Source organism: Eptatretus burgeri, chromosome 7 (assembly GCF_056783735.1).
Source record: "Eptatretus burgeri isolate ZD-2024b chromosome 7, Ebu_testis_v1, whole genome shotgun sequence".
Classification (NCBI taxonomy): Eukaryota; Metazoa; Chordata; class Myxini; order Myxiniformes; family Myxinidae; genus Eptatretus; species Eptatretus burgeri.
Window position 1 is genome coordinate 111,292,639 of NC_140967.1, and position 14,979 is coordinate 111,307,617.

At 37.4% G+C, this 14,979-nt stretch overlaps 1 protein-coding gene across 3 annotated transcripts in view; it reads left to right on the plus strand.

The window, feature by feature from the left end:
- The window catches only part of ZFYVE26 (zinc finger FYVE-type containing 26), a 252,667-nt gene that overhangs the window by 121,775 nt on the left and 115,913 nt on the right, over positions 1-14,979 (plus strand). For all 3 annotated transcript variants that reach the window (XM_085890294.1, XM_085890293.1, XM_085890295.1), the window contains 2 exons: positions 2,343-2,640; positions 4,723-4,929. In XM_085890294.1, the coding sequence (XP_085746420.1) occupies positions 2,343-2,640; positions 4,723-4,929 (505 nt within the window). The remainder of the gene's footprint in view (positions 1-2,342; positions 2,641-4,722; positions 4,930-14,979) is intronic.

Here is a 14,979-nt window from a genome sequence, read left to right on the forward strand (position 1 = left end):
CCAGTTGGTCATGGCTGGAGTGCTTGTGATGATGGAGGCATCACACCTGCCATGTTCTCAAAGCCGCTGGCTCCAATCGAGGTGCGAGACCTCACTCACTTGTACTGCAAAGATAAGGACTGCTCCAATGGAAGGAAGTGTCCTTGTCAGCTTGCTGGACTTGATTGTATTGATGCCTGTTCGTGCACAGAGTGTCAAAATCAAAATAACACACCAGCAGGACAGGATGAAAATGAGATTAAACACATAGAGCAGGTGCCAATTTTGGGCACTGTCACAAACCAGGGATAACATCCCACACTGTATCAATTTTGCCTCTCTCAATGTCAGTTTTGCATCACTGGGGTATGCATGAAAAGGAACAGAAGTTGCTCTGACACTTATGCAATATCTGTTGGGGGTAGGATTTGGGACGATTTGTCCGACGCAACCAAAACTCACTAACTTTTCAGTTTTGATGGGTTTTTTTTTACCCTCCAACCCTTGGATGAGCGATAAAACCCTGTTGAATGTGTTGTCTAGTGTCTATTACACCAAATAAATTAAAATAAAGAACTTTGGTTGAATTTAACTTTGCTCATTTCAATGTATGTGGCGATAATTGAAAATGGCTAATTTTCATGGATGGCTAATTTCATGAAAAATGTAATTTCATTTCATTAAAAATGGCTAATTTTCATGAATTTTAATGGATGGCTAATTTCATGAAAAATGTCATTAAAAAATGTCATTTCATTTCATTAAAAATGGCTAATTTTCATTAATTTTCATGGCTAATGATAATTTTCATGGATGTCCACAAGGAAGGGGTTAACTTGGCATGTTGAACACCATTGCTGCAACTATAACATCATTTTCTGAAAACTAGACATCCAGAGGAATAAATTACACCCGTTTTATCTGGTTCTACCTCCGGTTGGGGTCGACCTAATTTTCCTGGGAGGAACCACTACTCTACTAGTCCCCTTGAACCTTTAGTCCTTCACACCCCTTTTGTATCTTTCATACCCTTAGAGTAGACCTTAATGCCCTTCCGACAGATTCGACAGTTTGGGCCCTTGACCATTTCGAGCTTTAGACCACTTGGACCTTTTTATATTACAAATATATTACAAATAAATATACTGTCACTGTCAGCAACATTAAAAAACAATTTTACAAACAAATGTTTGTATTATAATTGTTGTGTATCATGACAACACAGTGACTCACGTACAACCATTATCATCGGTTAAAACAAGCCTGTGCCTCTGTAACAATGTGTGGTGAGGCGAGCGTCGAGAGCCGATCTATGCTCATCTCAACATAAAACTCAACATCATGAATATCGAAAGAAAATTATTTTAATTTATGATCAAAAAGGTATTTTTAGTTAATTATGTCACAATCCGAAAAGTAGGTCAAGGACACGAATCCAATATTAGGTGGACATCAGTTGCAGGTACACTATGATAATGCAAGGTCATCTTGGAAGGCCAAGCGGTATTTGAGATTCCGCATTGGCAAAATCGAGTGATGACAAAAAAAAACGCATTTTGTATTTTCAGACCACCATCTATCCTTGACCTTTAACCCGAAGGGTACGATGTCGATTAAGCGTAAATGCGCCTTTCTCTCAGCTATCTAGAAAGGGCAATTTCATTCAGATTAGACAGACCTGAGTCAAGTTATTGTGAAAAGCATTAATATGTCTCCATTGGATCATGACCTTAAAACTAGGTCAAGGTCAAAAATGGTGTCAACTCCACATACTTTGCATTCCCATCATTGATGCAAAATTTCATTCTGAAAGTCCTCGTACATTGGCAGGAAAAAAAGGGAGGAAGTCCTAAATGGTGTTTTAGTACTCGAGAGGTATATGAAACTGAGGTACCATTAAAACCTGGGTCAAGTAATTGTAGAAACAAGTCCAACAACAACAATAAGCCTTCCCTATCCTATAGGGGAGGTTTATCTATTTACAAGTGCTCCTGTAAGAATTTAAATGGTTTTTGTAGGAAAAAGGTCAGCATACTTGCTATTGCTATCGTTTACATCAGGGTATGTTGTGTATAAATTTGGTTGTTTGAATAGATTTTCTTTTCCATCAAGTTGTATTTGCATTGAGCGCAAGCTTTTGGTGTCCTTAAGCATTCGAGTCGAAAAATGCAAGATGTCCAAGACTTTTGCACTGCGATGTACATCTATATTTTGCACAGCAGTGCAAGTGCCACTTTGTATGTGGCATTGAAAAGCTACTTGAATTAATATGTTAATCCAAGGCATCTCCTTAGATTTGGGCAGAATTTTTGACTTTCCTAAAACAGATCAACTGTGGCCTTTCTCCCTGACCTGTTTTACAGGTTGGAGAGGTTCCTGCAAGACCCTGAGGAGCCGAGTTCTCTCAGTCTCCTTTATGTCATCGTTGAAAGCTGTTGTGAGCCATTGCCTTTGTGGTCTTGCTTTCGAAACCGAGCACAGGTTTATTTTGTTAGTACTGCGGCTGAGATACTACAAGACCAGCTGGCCAGACGACTGCCTGAACTCTCAAATCCTCTATCCATTGTCAAGAACATGCTTCCCGAAATGCCACCAGGCATTGGGCAAAGATCTGGCAGACCACGTGCAGCACTCACATCCAGTACACTCAATTACCTAAAGGTGTGTGTGTGTGTGTGTGCCTGGAGTTGGTGAGAGGAAGTTTGATGATTATTAACACCAGTATTTTATACATGAATGCTAAAGTTGTGGATGGCACTGTTTTATCCACATATTTTATTTATCCTTTGTTCATTTTTTCACCCCTTTCCCATTTTGTTTGTTAATGTCCTGGTCTTACCTGAAGTTAGGATGGGGTTGCCCTTGTCCATTAAAAGTGGTTCTGTGGTTACACATTCTGTTCATACACATTCACCTCTGAGCTGTCTTGGGTTTGCATTGCTACCCAGCTATAAACTGTTATCCTGAGGTTTCGCTGGGAGTGTGAGGCATCGACGTTCCTTGGATGTGCATTAAACCGAGTGTCCCTTCTGCCAGCATTAGTTGGTGGATATTAAAAATTCCATGGTGTCCTTTGACACGAAGAGTAGGTGACCTATCTTGCTGTAAACTACAGGTGGCATTGCATTAGTGACACTGCTCCACCCTCGCAACAATTGATGCTAACCTGCAGCCTTGTGCTACATACAAACAACGATGACCATCTGTTTATCCTGTCTTTCGTCTGTGTTTACTTTCATTTACCCTTTTTTTGGTATAAAAATTAAGGAATTTGCCAAACTCAGCTGTCATTCCTTCCGCTGTTTTCTTTTTCTGGTGTTTTTTTTAATTCTTGTATACAAAATCGAAGCTCATGTAAGAGTGAGGTGCCATGGCAAAAAGGCAATGTACAGATTCTGGTGCAAAGGAGTAACAGGTGGATGCAACAAGCAAGAACCTAAATGAGAAGAGAGAGAGAAAGGTGAAGGAGATGCAGTAACTTGCAAGTATGAGGGTTGGGTTCGGTTAGGTTGGGTTAACAGAGGTAGAAAATATTATGGCTAGTGATGGGGGTAAACATGAGATAGTGGTGTAGCATTTACTTGAAGGCCTGGAGGGAAGAGTGCAATTCAACTGTTTCTGGAAGGTAGTTCCAAATAAAATAAAAGGGGAATAAGAAAAGTCGTTGATGTGTGTGGAATGCCTTGATCCTTGACGTTTAATTTGGAGGGGGGTGGGGGGTACTGGAAGAATATGTGCATCTGGAAGGAGTTGGCGATGGTTGGACATCTGATGTAACTTGGGTGGAGGAGAGACTACCAACCTGCCTGTGATGTAAGAGACAACAGGCCTTGTTTTTCAGGCTCACTTTTTAAGATTGCAATAATGTTGAGAGATTTAGATTCCACCCAGTCCAGGAGAGACATGTGTTATTGGCTTGCCAGCCCTGAGGAGAGAGCAAGAAAAATATAGGATTGCAATTTCACTATTTTTTTTTAATGGTGATGTACAGTATAGTGTATATTCTGCAGAAGCAGATGTACATATCCCGAATGGCCGAGGTCAAGACTCGGATGTCTTTTGTTTGGTTTTTGGGAAGAAGTGGTTCATTTTGCTCACGATGCTTCTTCCGCACATGGTATTGATCATGAAGTGTTCTTTGGTAAAACAGGTTTCTCTTTTAAACCATTTTTCTCTCTTTCTCTTTCTCTTTCTCTTTGTCATCAGCACTTTACTCTCAGCTTCAGGTGCACTGGGCTGAAGTGGATTGCTTCACCAAGTGTTTCCTTTTAAGAGGTATCATTCATTTCCCAAGAATGCAATTACTGTAGTACTTTTATTTCTTCAACGTTGTCTTCACACGTGTTTTAGGTTGTTTGAAAATTCTTATCATACTTGCATATGATAAGCCAGAGCAGAGAACTATAGTACATGGTGTATAATTTTATGAGAAGCTGTTAAAAAGTTTTCAACCTGGTCATCAAGGAAAACTCCTTTTCTCTGTGGTCTTTAACATGTATCGCACATTTTTCCCAGCAGTGGGTAAGTTTCTCAATGCCATTACATCGTCATGTTTTTGATTGAAAACTTGGTTGACGGGTGGCTTTGACTTCCTCTTGGAAGGATGAAATAAAGAATTCTGTGAAGCTTTATTGAAACACGTGCAATTTTACTCACTGTGGTTATTGTGTTTCACTTGCCAGGTTTTTATTTTTATTTTTATTGAAGGCCTGTTTGGCTTTAACATTTGCTTGTGATCCCTAGGAGAAGAATCTCGTGTTGGCTGCTTTGGCTTGCCTCTCAGCTCATCCACCTAGCTCACTGACTCCCTTTGGCCGTTGGGACAAGAAGCGCTCTCATGAGAAGCCGCTCGACGCTAAACAGCTGGATCAAGAGTTCCAAAGGTTGCTGCATGAGCTTCCCACATTGTGCAGGCTTCTTAAAACCATGGCAACCATCCTTCATTATGTGGTAAAACAACAATACCCATGTTATGATTTCAAATGAAATGCTGCCATTTCAAAAAGGTTTTGTTTTTGATGGGTTTCTTCACAATGAATTGGCCTGTGTTCTCATTTTAACCCACAGCTTATTATCATCCTGAGAATTCCCAGATTTAAAAGTCTATATCCTATATGTATTGGTCCATTGTCTACTAACATCTTTGTAATTCATGTAAAAGTATGCTTGTATCTTCTGGTGCCTTTGTCCTTCATGTGATTTACATACAAGCTCCACCATGAGCTTTTGATCAATGTTTAAAACACAATGTGGTACAGAAGGTTAGAACATAAGTGTATTTCTAATACATCTCATTGAAAGTGAACGAAAGACATAAACAAAAGCAGCCAGGGTTAGGATATGAAAATGAGCAAGTGCTCCAGCCTAAATTGTACAAATAATGATGATGCATGATGACACAAGGTATGCATGTTGCCTTTCCCCATGTCTAGTAATTGTGGCTGATGCATTGTCATTCTCACTTTTCCAAATATGTGAACCATCCCTACTCGTGTCCTCTTACTTCAGCTATCTTTTCAAAAGTCCTCCTGCTGAATATTGTTTTTGGAAAAGAAAAATTTTCACAAAAATATTATTCATTCAATGCCTTCTGTTAAACCTTGTGTAGCAATATTATCTGATTATGTAAAACCTTATTGCAATACCAGACTCGGTGGCTTGATGGAGAGAGTATCCGCTCAAAGTCTGGGAGTTTGGTCGTTTCTTTCCATGTCCAGTAAACCCTCAAATACCATGGGCGTTACGTTCCTGGAAAATGCCGCAATAGTTAAAACCATGATCATGGAAACCAATGGCTGATGGGAAAAGAGGGGTTCTGTTCCTGGACTTCAATAAAATATAGAGGAAGGTCAGTGGTGGCCAGAAATGAACACATTACAATTGAAATAAACATGTAAATAAAATAAATCTATCCATATAAAAAAGCTCTCCTGGATCAGGCGCAACAGTCACAAAAACCCCCACAGACCACCCCCCCAAGACCCCGATTCTTTTTATTTATATATATAATTTTTTTATGCCATGAACAAACTTTGATACATCTTGGGGTGATGAAGGTAGTGGTCTAATTTGTGGTACATCATGGGTGATGAAAGTTATTGCTGTTTCTAAAGCAATTGGTTATTTTATATGACTCTGTGTGCTTTACAAAGGTTATATCGTTTCTCTTTGTGAGTTTCAAAGAAAAATATATTTGATAACACCCAATTTCCAAGCTGTTTACCGTATCAACGTGTTTTCTAAATTACAGAGCTAAATTTTTTTCCACCCGTCACGTGCAGCTGTTTATGAAGAATAATGTTTATGCACATCTTCCTGAAACGTCTATAATGCAACGTTGCTTTTATAATTTATCTCTTGAAATTCCCCCAAAACAATGGTGAAAGTTACTCAAGGTTTCTGGGTTGTATACAGTACATACTATAGACAGTAACCACACTGACTCCAATCTTCCGATTCCTGAAGAATTGCCGATATCGGTCAAGCACTGTGTGTGTGTGTGTGTGTGTGTGTGTGTGTGTGTGTGTGTGTGTGTGTGTGTGTGTGTGTGTGTGTGTGTGTGTGTGTGTGTGTGTGTGTGTGTGTGTGTGTGTGTGTGTGTTGTTCCTAACATTTTCTCTCTGATAAGTCCCCTCCTCCACCTCTCTCTCTCTCTCTCTCGCTCTCTTTCTCGCCAGACATATCCGGACGTTGCTTATGTCTGGACGGTGTTTATCTCCGGATGTGTCTGTGTTTTTCTCCAGACTAGATCATAATTGTGAAATTTCTCGTCGATTGATGAAGCAGTTCAAGAGAGAATTTTTAAAAATATTTTATTTCAATCCAACAAGCCTGCCAGACCATATGACATTATTCATGAACACCCTGGTATCCCCAAGGCTTGGGAAATATGTGTGAAGTTTCCGCTTGATCTGTCGAGGCATTCTGGAGAAGGTTTTTAAAGATTTATTCTTCAAAAAAATCATAACTGTCAGACCATGTGACCTACGACGTTAAAATTTACAACGTATATTACTCAAGGGAAGTAGATCGTGTTTGTGGTGTTTTGGTTCAATCTGGTAAAGCGTTCTGGAGGAGATTTTAAAAAAAATTTTAATTTATTTTCAATCCAATATAGCTGCTGAACCACATGACCAATGACATCATAAATTTATATTCTGCCTCTAATTGGGTAGGGGATCAATCTTGTGAAGTTTTGTGTTAATTGGATAAGGTGCATTTTTCTAGCCAAGATGACCGCCAAACCACGTGACTTATGACGTCATTATTTTCGCACCAATGCTGTTACATGATACTTCAAAAGTTTCACTTCGATAAGATAAGCGTTTCCAGCGAAAACATTATTTAATATTTTCCTTCAATCCAATATGGCTGCCAAACCGTGTGACATTATTTTTCGTGATCACCCTGGTATCCTCAAGTCTTGGGGAACATGAGTGTAAAGTTTAGCCTCGATCTGTTCAGCCGTTTTCAGAGGAGTTTTTGAAGTTTCTTTTTTTTTCTTTTTTTTTCTTTTTTTTCTTATGGCTGCCAAACCACGTGACCTATGATGTCATCAATTTTTTTTTCTATCAACCAATTTATTCCTAGATCACCTTCAAAAATTTTCATACTGATCAGATGTACGTTCTACATGTCATATTTTCATGGAGATCGCACTTCACTCACTGATGACGTCACAAAAGAAAATCACACTTATTCGCCAAACGGAGTACTTGACACGTGCGAAGTTTTAACTTTTTTCCGTGATGCAGAGGTCGCAAGTTTTTTTTTTTCCTTTTTTCCAACATGGCAGCCACGCCATGTGACATATGATGTCGTACAGATCATGACAAAATTCCACATGAGTAGTCGCACCTATGTTGAAAATGTTGTGTAAATCATGCAAGCGAGTTTTTTTTTCTATTCTTTTATATTTTGTATACCAAGTCGAGGCTCGTGTAAGAGCTAACACACAGAAACGTATAACATGGCAGGAGACAAGAGGGGTGGGAGAGGGAAGCACAAAATGGTGGGGAGCAGAGATGATAGGATTTGTGCGGAAGGGAGAGAGATGGGGGTGGGGTATACAGGGTAAACAAGATTGTACCACAGGAACTTTCAGGAAGGAAAGCTGGGAATTTTAAGGAGGTGGGTTTGGGGTGGAGTAAATCACTGGAATGGATAATGACCAGGTTCAGGCAATAGACACAGCAGTGTATGTTATTGCCCAAGAGGACTGTTCTCTTATTTGCCCCGAAAACCAATACGCTGACTTGGCATGGCTGCTGCACCCCCATAACTCTGCCTGCGAATGTTGCGAACATCCAATTTGTGCCATTTCCAGGGCTTTCAAAATTTCCATGGCAATTCCATGACCAATGGTCATCTTTGAACCTATGAACTCAACAAATTCCTTCCTTATGATCTTCTACGCTTCCACACACCGTAATATGAGCGGCATCTGTTTGGTGTTATGGATTCATAAAGTGTTATGGATTCAATAATTAATTCATAAAGCGCTTTAGCCTTTCAAAAGTAACACCGCATGTCCATTTTACACTGTTTCTATTGTCGGAATTTACTCTGATTTGAACTGTCCGGATTTGTGAGCAGCTAAATTACTTTGTGATCACGACGTACTTCACTTTTGTTCGGAAGAGTCACAACCAGAGCGCTGTCACATTATCCACCCCGGTGCCAAGGTAGAAAACACAACATTCAAGCTATAATTTCACAAATATCCAGATTACATTTCAGTGAAATGCTTAATACACCTTGTAAGGTCAAATCTACCAGAAACATAGGCAAGATCAAATAAATAGAGATGAGCCTGACATTAAATGGTTGAGAATGATGTCCATTCTCTGTGCTGTGCAATGCAAATCTGGTTTCATGTGATCAAAGACACATTGTGCTGAATGATCTTCTAATACGAGTAATCTTCGCCCTGGATAAATTAACATCGGTGTCATGGCTTTATCTAAATTTGTCCAGCGGAATGATTATTCGCAGTCACCATATCAGTAGAAAAGCTGTGATACGGTATACCTCTGCTGATATAGACAACACAATGGAAAGCATGACGAGGGATTTCATATGTTTTTTTTTTAAATCACAAGCAAAAGTCTTCATTTGTGGTAGTATTCCTGGGGATCGTTTTCAAAATCTCATTGAGGTTCTTCTTTATTATTCCTGTTGCTCTAATTATCATTGATGGTACAATCTCGATGCTCTTCAGCTTCCAAGATATCTTGATCTCATTTGTGAGGTCCTGGTATTTGGTCATTTTCTTGATTTCTGCATTATTTGAGCCAAAATCGCTGGGTACCGATATCTCAATCAGCAATGCTGTCTTTTCCTTTTTGTTCCTGAGAACGATGTCCGGTCGCCAGGCTTTGTTTTCTATGATCACGCTCGATGGGATCATCAGGTCATACGTGAGCATGGCGTCATTATTTTCAATGATTGCCCTTGGTTCGTGTTTCTATGAATTTTCTGGAACGAGGATGTTGAAATTTTATCAGATATGCCAATGAATCACTTTGCATTCTTTGTTGTGCCGTTGTGTGTAAAGTTGTTCTGATAAGTTTTTTTTTTCATCCTGAAAGCAGGTGACTAGTACTTTGTTTCTGTCTTGTATAACCTACACTTGTCCGTCTGGCTCAGTCCCTTTTAAACCTTTTCAATTAAATATTTTAAAATCCATTGGTGTAGTGTCCTTGATCTTGGCCATTTATTATTAAACGTTCACCGTCCCAGTTTGGCTGACATCTTCTGAGCCATTCCAATGAGCCTTCGTTGTCGATCCCAACTCGGTCCAATTATTTTTTGTATTCTCCTGCTCTTTTGGCGTTCTCCCAGTTGTTGGTGTATATTTGTTGATATTTTCGTGTCCAGGGGGTTTTGCCCCTACCTGGATGAATGGCCAAACAGTTCTCCCTTGCAGGCTTACAGCCAAGATTCTCAGAGATTATGCCGTGCGTGGGAAGGAAAGGGCGGCAAAGCATGGAGGCACACGGGTTGTACTCGAAATCACAACAGATACACGGACACCAGCGAATTAAATATATAATGATTTAATAAACAGAAAATAAAACAGTTATAATGGAAATAAATCAAGACATGAGGTTACCAAAAATCTAATTTTGAGGGGCTTCCACACAGACTTAAATACAGACAAGAGGACAGAATAAATAAGGAAAACCCCCTCCTTTTATCCCGGCACTTAGCTGAGTGCCCAGCGATGATCTTTTATGAGCTTTGGGGTCGAACCACATCGCCCTGCGCGGTGGGAAACCGCACCGAAAATGGTGCCCAGCCGCTCTCGTTGTGGGAAGCATAGGGGAGGTAATTTGTGCAGATGGTCCCTTCATCAAGAGAACCCACAAGCTGTGGTCGATGTGGGGTGGTAGACGCCGCTCCTCTGCAGAATTCTGGGCTCGCTCGCCCAGAATGGCACAACACGAGGCTTCGAGGCATGTCTCACACGATGCAGCCCAACAGTCACTGACTAGCGTCTTGCTCTGTTACGCGGGCAAATTCACAGCACGACACGAAAATTGTGTTGCTGTATTTCGTCGTGTCCAGACTTAGCTAGTCAGCGAGACCCCCTTACTCGATCACGTCCTTCCACAACTGTGTCCTCCTCGTTCTCCTTTCAGAACACCGATTCTGTCTCAATTCTCCCGTCTCTGCCGAACCTTCTCACTCGCCTCAACTACATTCCTCATAGCACCTCCATGTCTCCCGTGTTCCGACCACCAATTTTATCTCATACTAGGTCCGCTCGCCACAAATCCACGCGACCTTTTTTTCTCTCATGCAACGGGAGGCTTCCCCGTTCTCTTCCAGAGACACGCTCTTCCTCCTCTTCATGTCACGCCCATCAATCATCCACTCTGGGGGGTGTTGTTTGCTCACTGTCATTTTTGGCGGTGGGGCTTTCTGCCTGCTTTGACGTGCAGTTCGGTGGTTGTTGTTTTTAGGACGTGAGTAGGGTAAGAATACTGATTCTGGCTCACTTTTCCCCATGTAAATGAATGGGGGATTTTCAGCGATTTATATTTTTTTTCCCTAAAAATAAATCCCCTTTTTATCCCAAGGTATATTTATTTGTCTCCCCTTTTTAACCTGGAGGTTGAACCTCATTGAATTGAACACCTGGGGGTTGAACAGCTCACTCATTGAACCTATAAAGATTTGTTCATTCTCAAATTCCTTCAATAGTTTAATTTTCTTTGCACAATAATCCCCATCTAAAATATTGACAAACAAAACATTTGAATCTTTATATTTTTTAAGATACCCCATTTGTGCCATTACGAAATGATAAACTTCTCTTAATGCTCTTGTTTGACCACCTCCTGAGCCACATATCATTTTGAGATTATAGTAAATTGTTTTTTCATTGTTCAATTGATAACCATCAAAGTTTTCAGTCCATTCAAGGATATTCATTTTTTCTTTACATCCTCTAACTTACTAGTTTTTAAATTAATTCGCTTATTTGTTTTATTTACCTTTGTTTTAGTTATTTTTTCAATAAGACTTATTTGATATTTTTCACATTCATTATGTTTTCCATTTATATACCAAGACTGAGATTTTCTCCACTCTTTAGTTTGATTAATACTTGGTTTAACCATTTATATATTGTGAAAACACGCGGCGGTAGCCCTTAAAAAACCCTAACCCATCTTCCCATCGTTAAAACATAATCTATTTTATACACTCTATCATACAATATCCATATGGAACACAATCTATTCCATTATCTAAAATAAATCTCTTATCATCAAAGGCTCCTAATGCCTTTTTATTTACTTCTTCACTATATATGTTATGTTTATAACTTCTTATTGTATTCAATTTTCCTATATTCTTCTTTCTTATTCATCAAACAATTATAATAATTTCTAAAAGTTATTGATTTCTTTATTACATATTTCTTTATTCCCTTTAACCTCTTATCAATCTGTTCACCATACTTATAAGCATATGCCTTTGCTCTCAATCCAATAAACTCACTCATTACTTTTCCACCCAACTCATCCTTAAACTTACCAATAACCTTTTCATTCTTTTTGGAAAATAACTCACTCTTCTTGCTGAAATTACTTGTATCATATACTCCAATATTTTTCTTCATATCTTCATAAACATCATCAGTTTTTATATCTAGGATAAAACTATCAGTATCCATATACAACAATGAAACATTTTCACCATACTCTTTCTTTAAGTCATTATACAAATAATCATACATCAATATCTTTGATAAATCAAGAACTGCTGTTCCAATATAAATTGGTTTATCCATTACAATACTTTCCTTTTCATATGAATTGCAGAAAAGTTCTCTGAAAAAAACCTCTTCTCTCTCAAAACTTGGTTTATTTATCAATCTCGAAGCTTCTTTCCAAGATGTTGCGAATCTAATGTTTTGTCTGTTTCTAACATTTTCCATAGTCTTTCCAAATACAGCATTATTCATTAATTTATAAAAGTCCCCTTCAAATTTTACTTTTGTATTTGCTCTCATATCTGTATTGAATTGAATATACTTTTTCACCCAAGGACTTTGTTTAAATTTTAAAACTCTATGAATTTTAGCTACTCTCAATCCTTCTCTCAAAAACTGTTTTAAGCTTCTCTGATGTAAAACATATCCCTCTTTATCATAGAATGTTGTTAATAACTTTTCTGTTGATTTGCCTTTAATATTAAAACTTTTATGATAATCACTTAACCATTCTTTCTTTGGAGTTTCTTTCTCACATGCAAAAGGAAGATCTTTATGCTTATTATGAAGATCACTCGGGTACCTCAAATCAACTTCAAAATAATAACCTTCTTCTTCGTCATTCAATTCCTCTTGAGAAGAAATAACAATATTCATCAAAGCCTTTTCATAATCCTTTTCTTCCACCCACTCTAATTTACCATAAGGCAGAGATTGAGACATTGCCCATCCATACAAATTATTAGCATCAAAATACATCAAATAATTACTATCTTTTTCACTATTATAATTTGGAAGATATTTATTATTTGCTTTAGCATATCTTTTTGAACATACTTGTGATATTCCACCTCTCTTGGACTTCTCAATCATCAAAAGCATATCAACATCACTGATTAAATCTATATCTTGTTTTGTCATTTTCAACATTGCACTCCAAGCTAAACCAGGAGCTGTGAAATAGTGGGCAGGATCTAATCCATAACAATTTTTATTATGACAGAGTGTTCTAAAAGCCTCAAACACATCAGCTAACAATAAAACATCTGTTTTTTGATATAAATCATGATATTCTCCAAGGTTCTTTATCTTAAATATTTTCCATATTTCTTGTGCGTGTTTATATTCCTTATCACTTATCTCTTCTTCATAAAGGTTATTATAGAAACTTTCTTTTGAAGGAAGTTGTGTTTCTTTAAATCTCATAAATGAATCCATATAATCATAAGGATAAATTCCCTTACTTGTAAGAATTTTCTCTTTACTTTGAATTTCATTCCTTGTTTGAATTTCCTCTCTCGTAAGAATTCCTTCTTTAATTAGAATTTCATCTTTAATCTGAATTTCCTCTTTAGTGAGAATTTCCTCTTTTGGAAAGAATGAATTAAGATTTGGAAAAGAGTCTGTGGAGCTTAGATTTGATGCGAGGTAGGCTAGTGGTGTTCCCATAAACTTGTAAGAATCTAAAAACCTAATACGAGTTATAGGTTTTGTGAATATCATTTTGAAAATGAAATATACTTTTGACTTGTGTTTGTTATAGCAGAAATATTCCCTGGTGTTTTTGGAAAGTTCATTTATAAATAGATGTGTATCATAGTTGGCGCTGTTGTGAAGAAAGACTGGAATAAAAGAAGGTAATTTATAATTAAGATTACAACAGGAATGAGCGGGACCTCTATATTTACCAGTAAGATGACAATGGTCTCTAACTTTAAACTCCTTAATTTCCCCCTCACAAATATGACAGATATTGTTCATTCTAAATTCTAATTTTTCTTCTTTGGTTAATTTCATCGGTTCATTTGTTTCTTTCATTAATTTAGTGAGTCTTATACAATCCTTTTCTAATCGTTTTACAAACTCTTGTGAAGCATTTTTTCCACGATAATGTTCAAGTTTGTTATACTTTTCTCCAACAGATGATTTGATATAATAACAAAAACCACAAGGAATATGTTTTTGATATTTATTTGTATATGGTTCTTTTGGATTAGGAGAAGCAGTATTTATCTTTTTAAGGATACATTCAAAATCAGCGTATATCACAAATGGGTGCATGATAGATTTATTATAATCTTCAAAATAAATCTTTTCACCAGGTTTAGGCATTGTAATTACAGCTGATTTATGATTACTACAATATTTTGAATGTTGTTCTAATGATTCTTTTGTATGAAATGAATTAAGACATCGCTTACAAGGATATATTTTGTTTGCTGTTCTGAATACCTGAGAAGAGATTAATCTTGATAAATTATTGATGTATGTGTAATGTGAATTCTTTCCAACACTAAAATATAAAAGGTCAATGTGTGTTTCTTCATTTTTATAGTTGTTTGAAATTTTTAATATTTGAACTTTGTTTGTATCCGTTAATCCATATACATTAATAGAAAGATTATTCTTTTCTCAAATTTAGGAATATCTGTTAGTGGCATTGGGAATTTAAAATCTTTAATGTCCAAGGTATTCTCATATTTCATATATTGTTTTACTCTTTCTGAATTACATTTTGGTGGATGTAAGTGAGCAAGAACAGACCAGAGAAAACATTTATTATCATTGTTCTTAATATTAACAACTGCCTTCTTTAGTTTTATTTCTTTTGGTAATTCAATATAAGAAGAAGCTTTAAGAGGGTTTGATTTTAGAATGTGTATATCTAAAAAGATGATTTTTTAATATTGAATCCACTTCCTACCACTGTATTATCAACATCCTCCTCTTGTCTTGATAGTTCTTCATAAACCCCACTATTCAAAAAATCTTGAAAT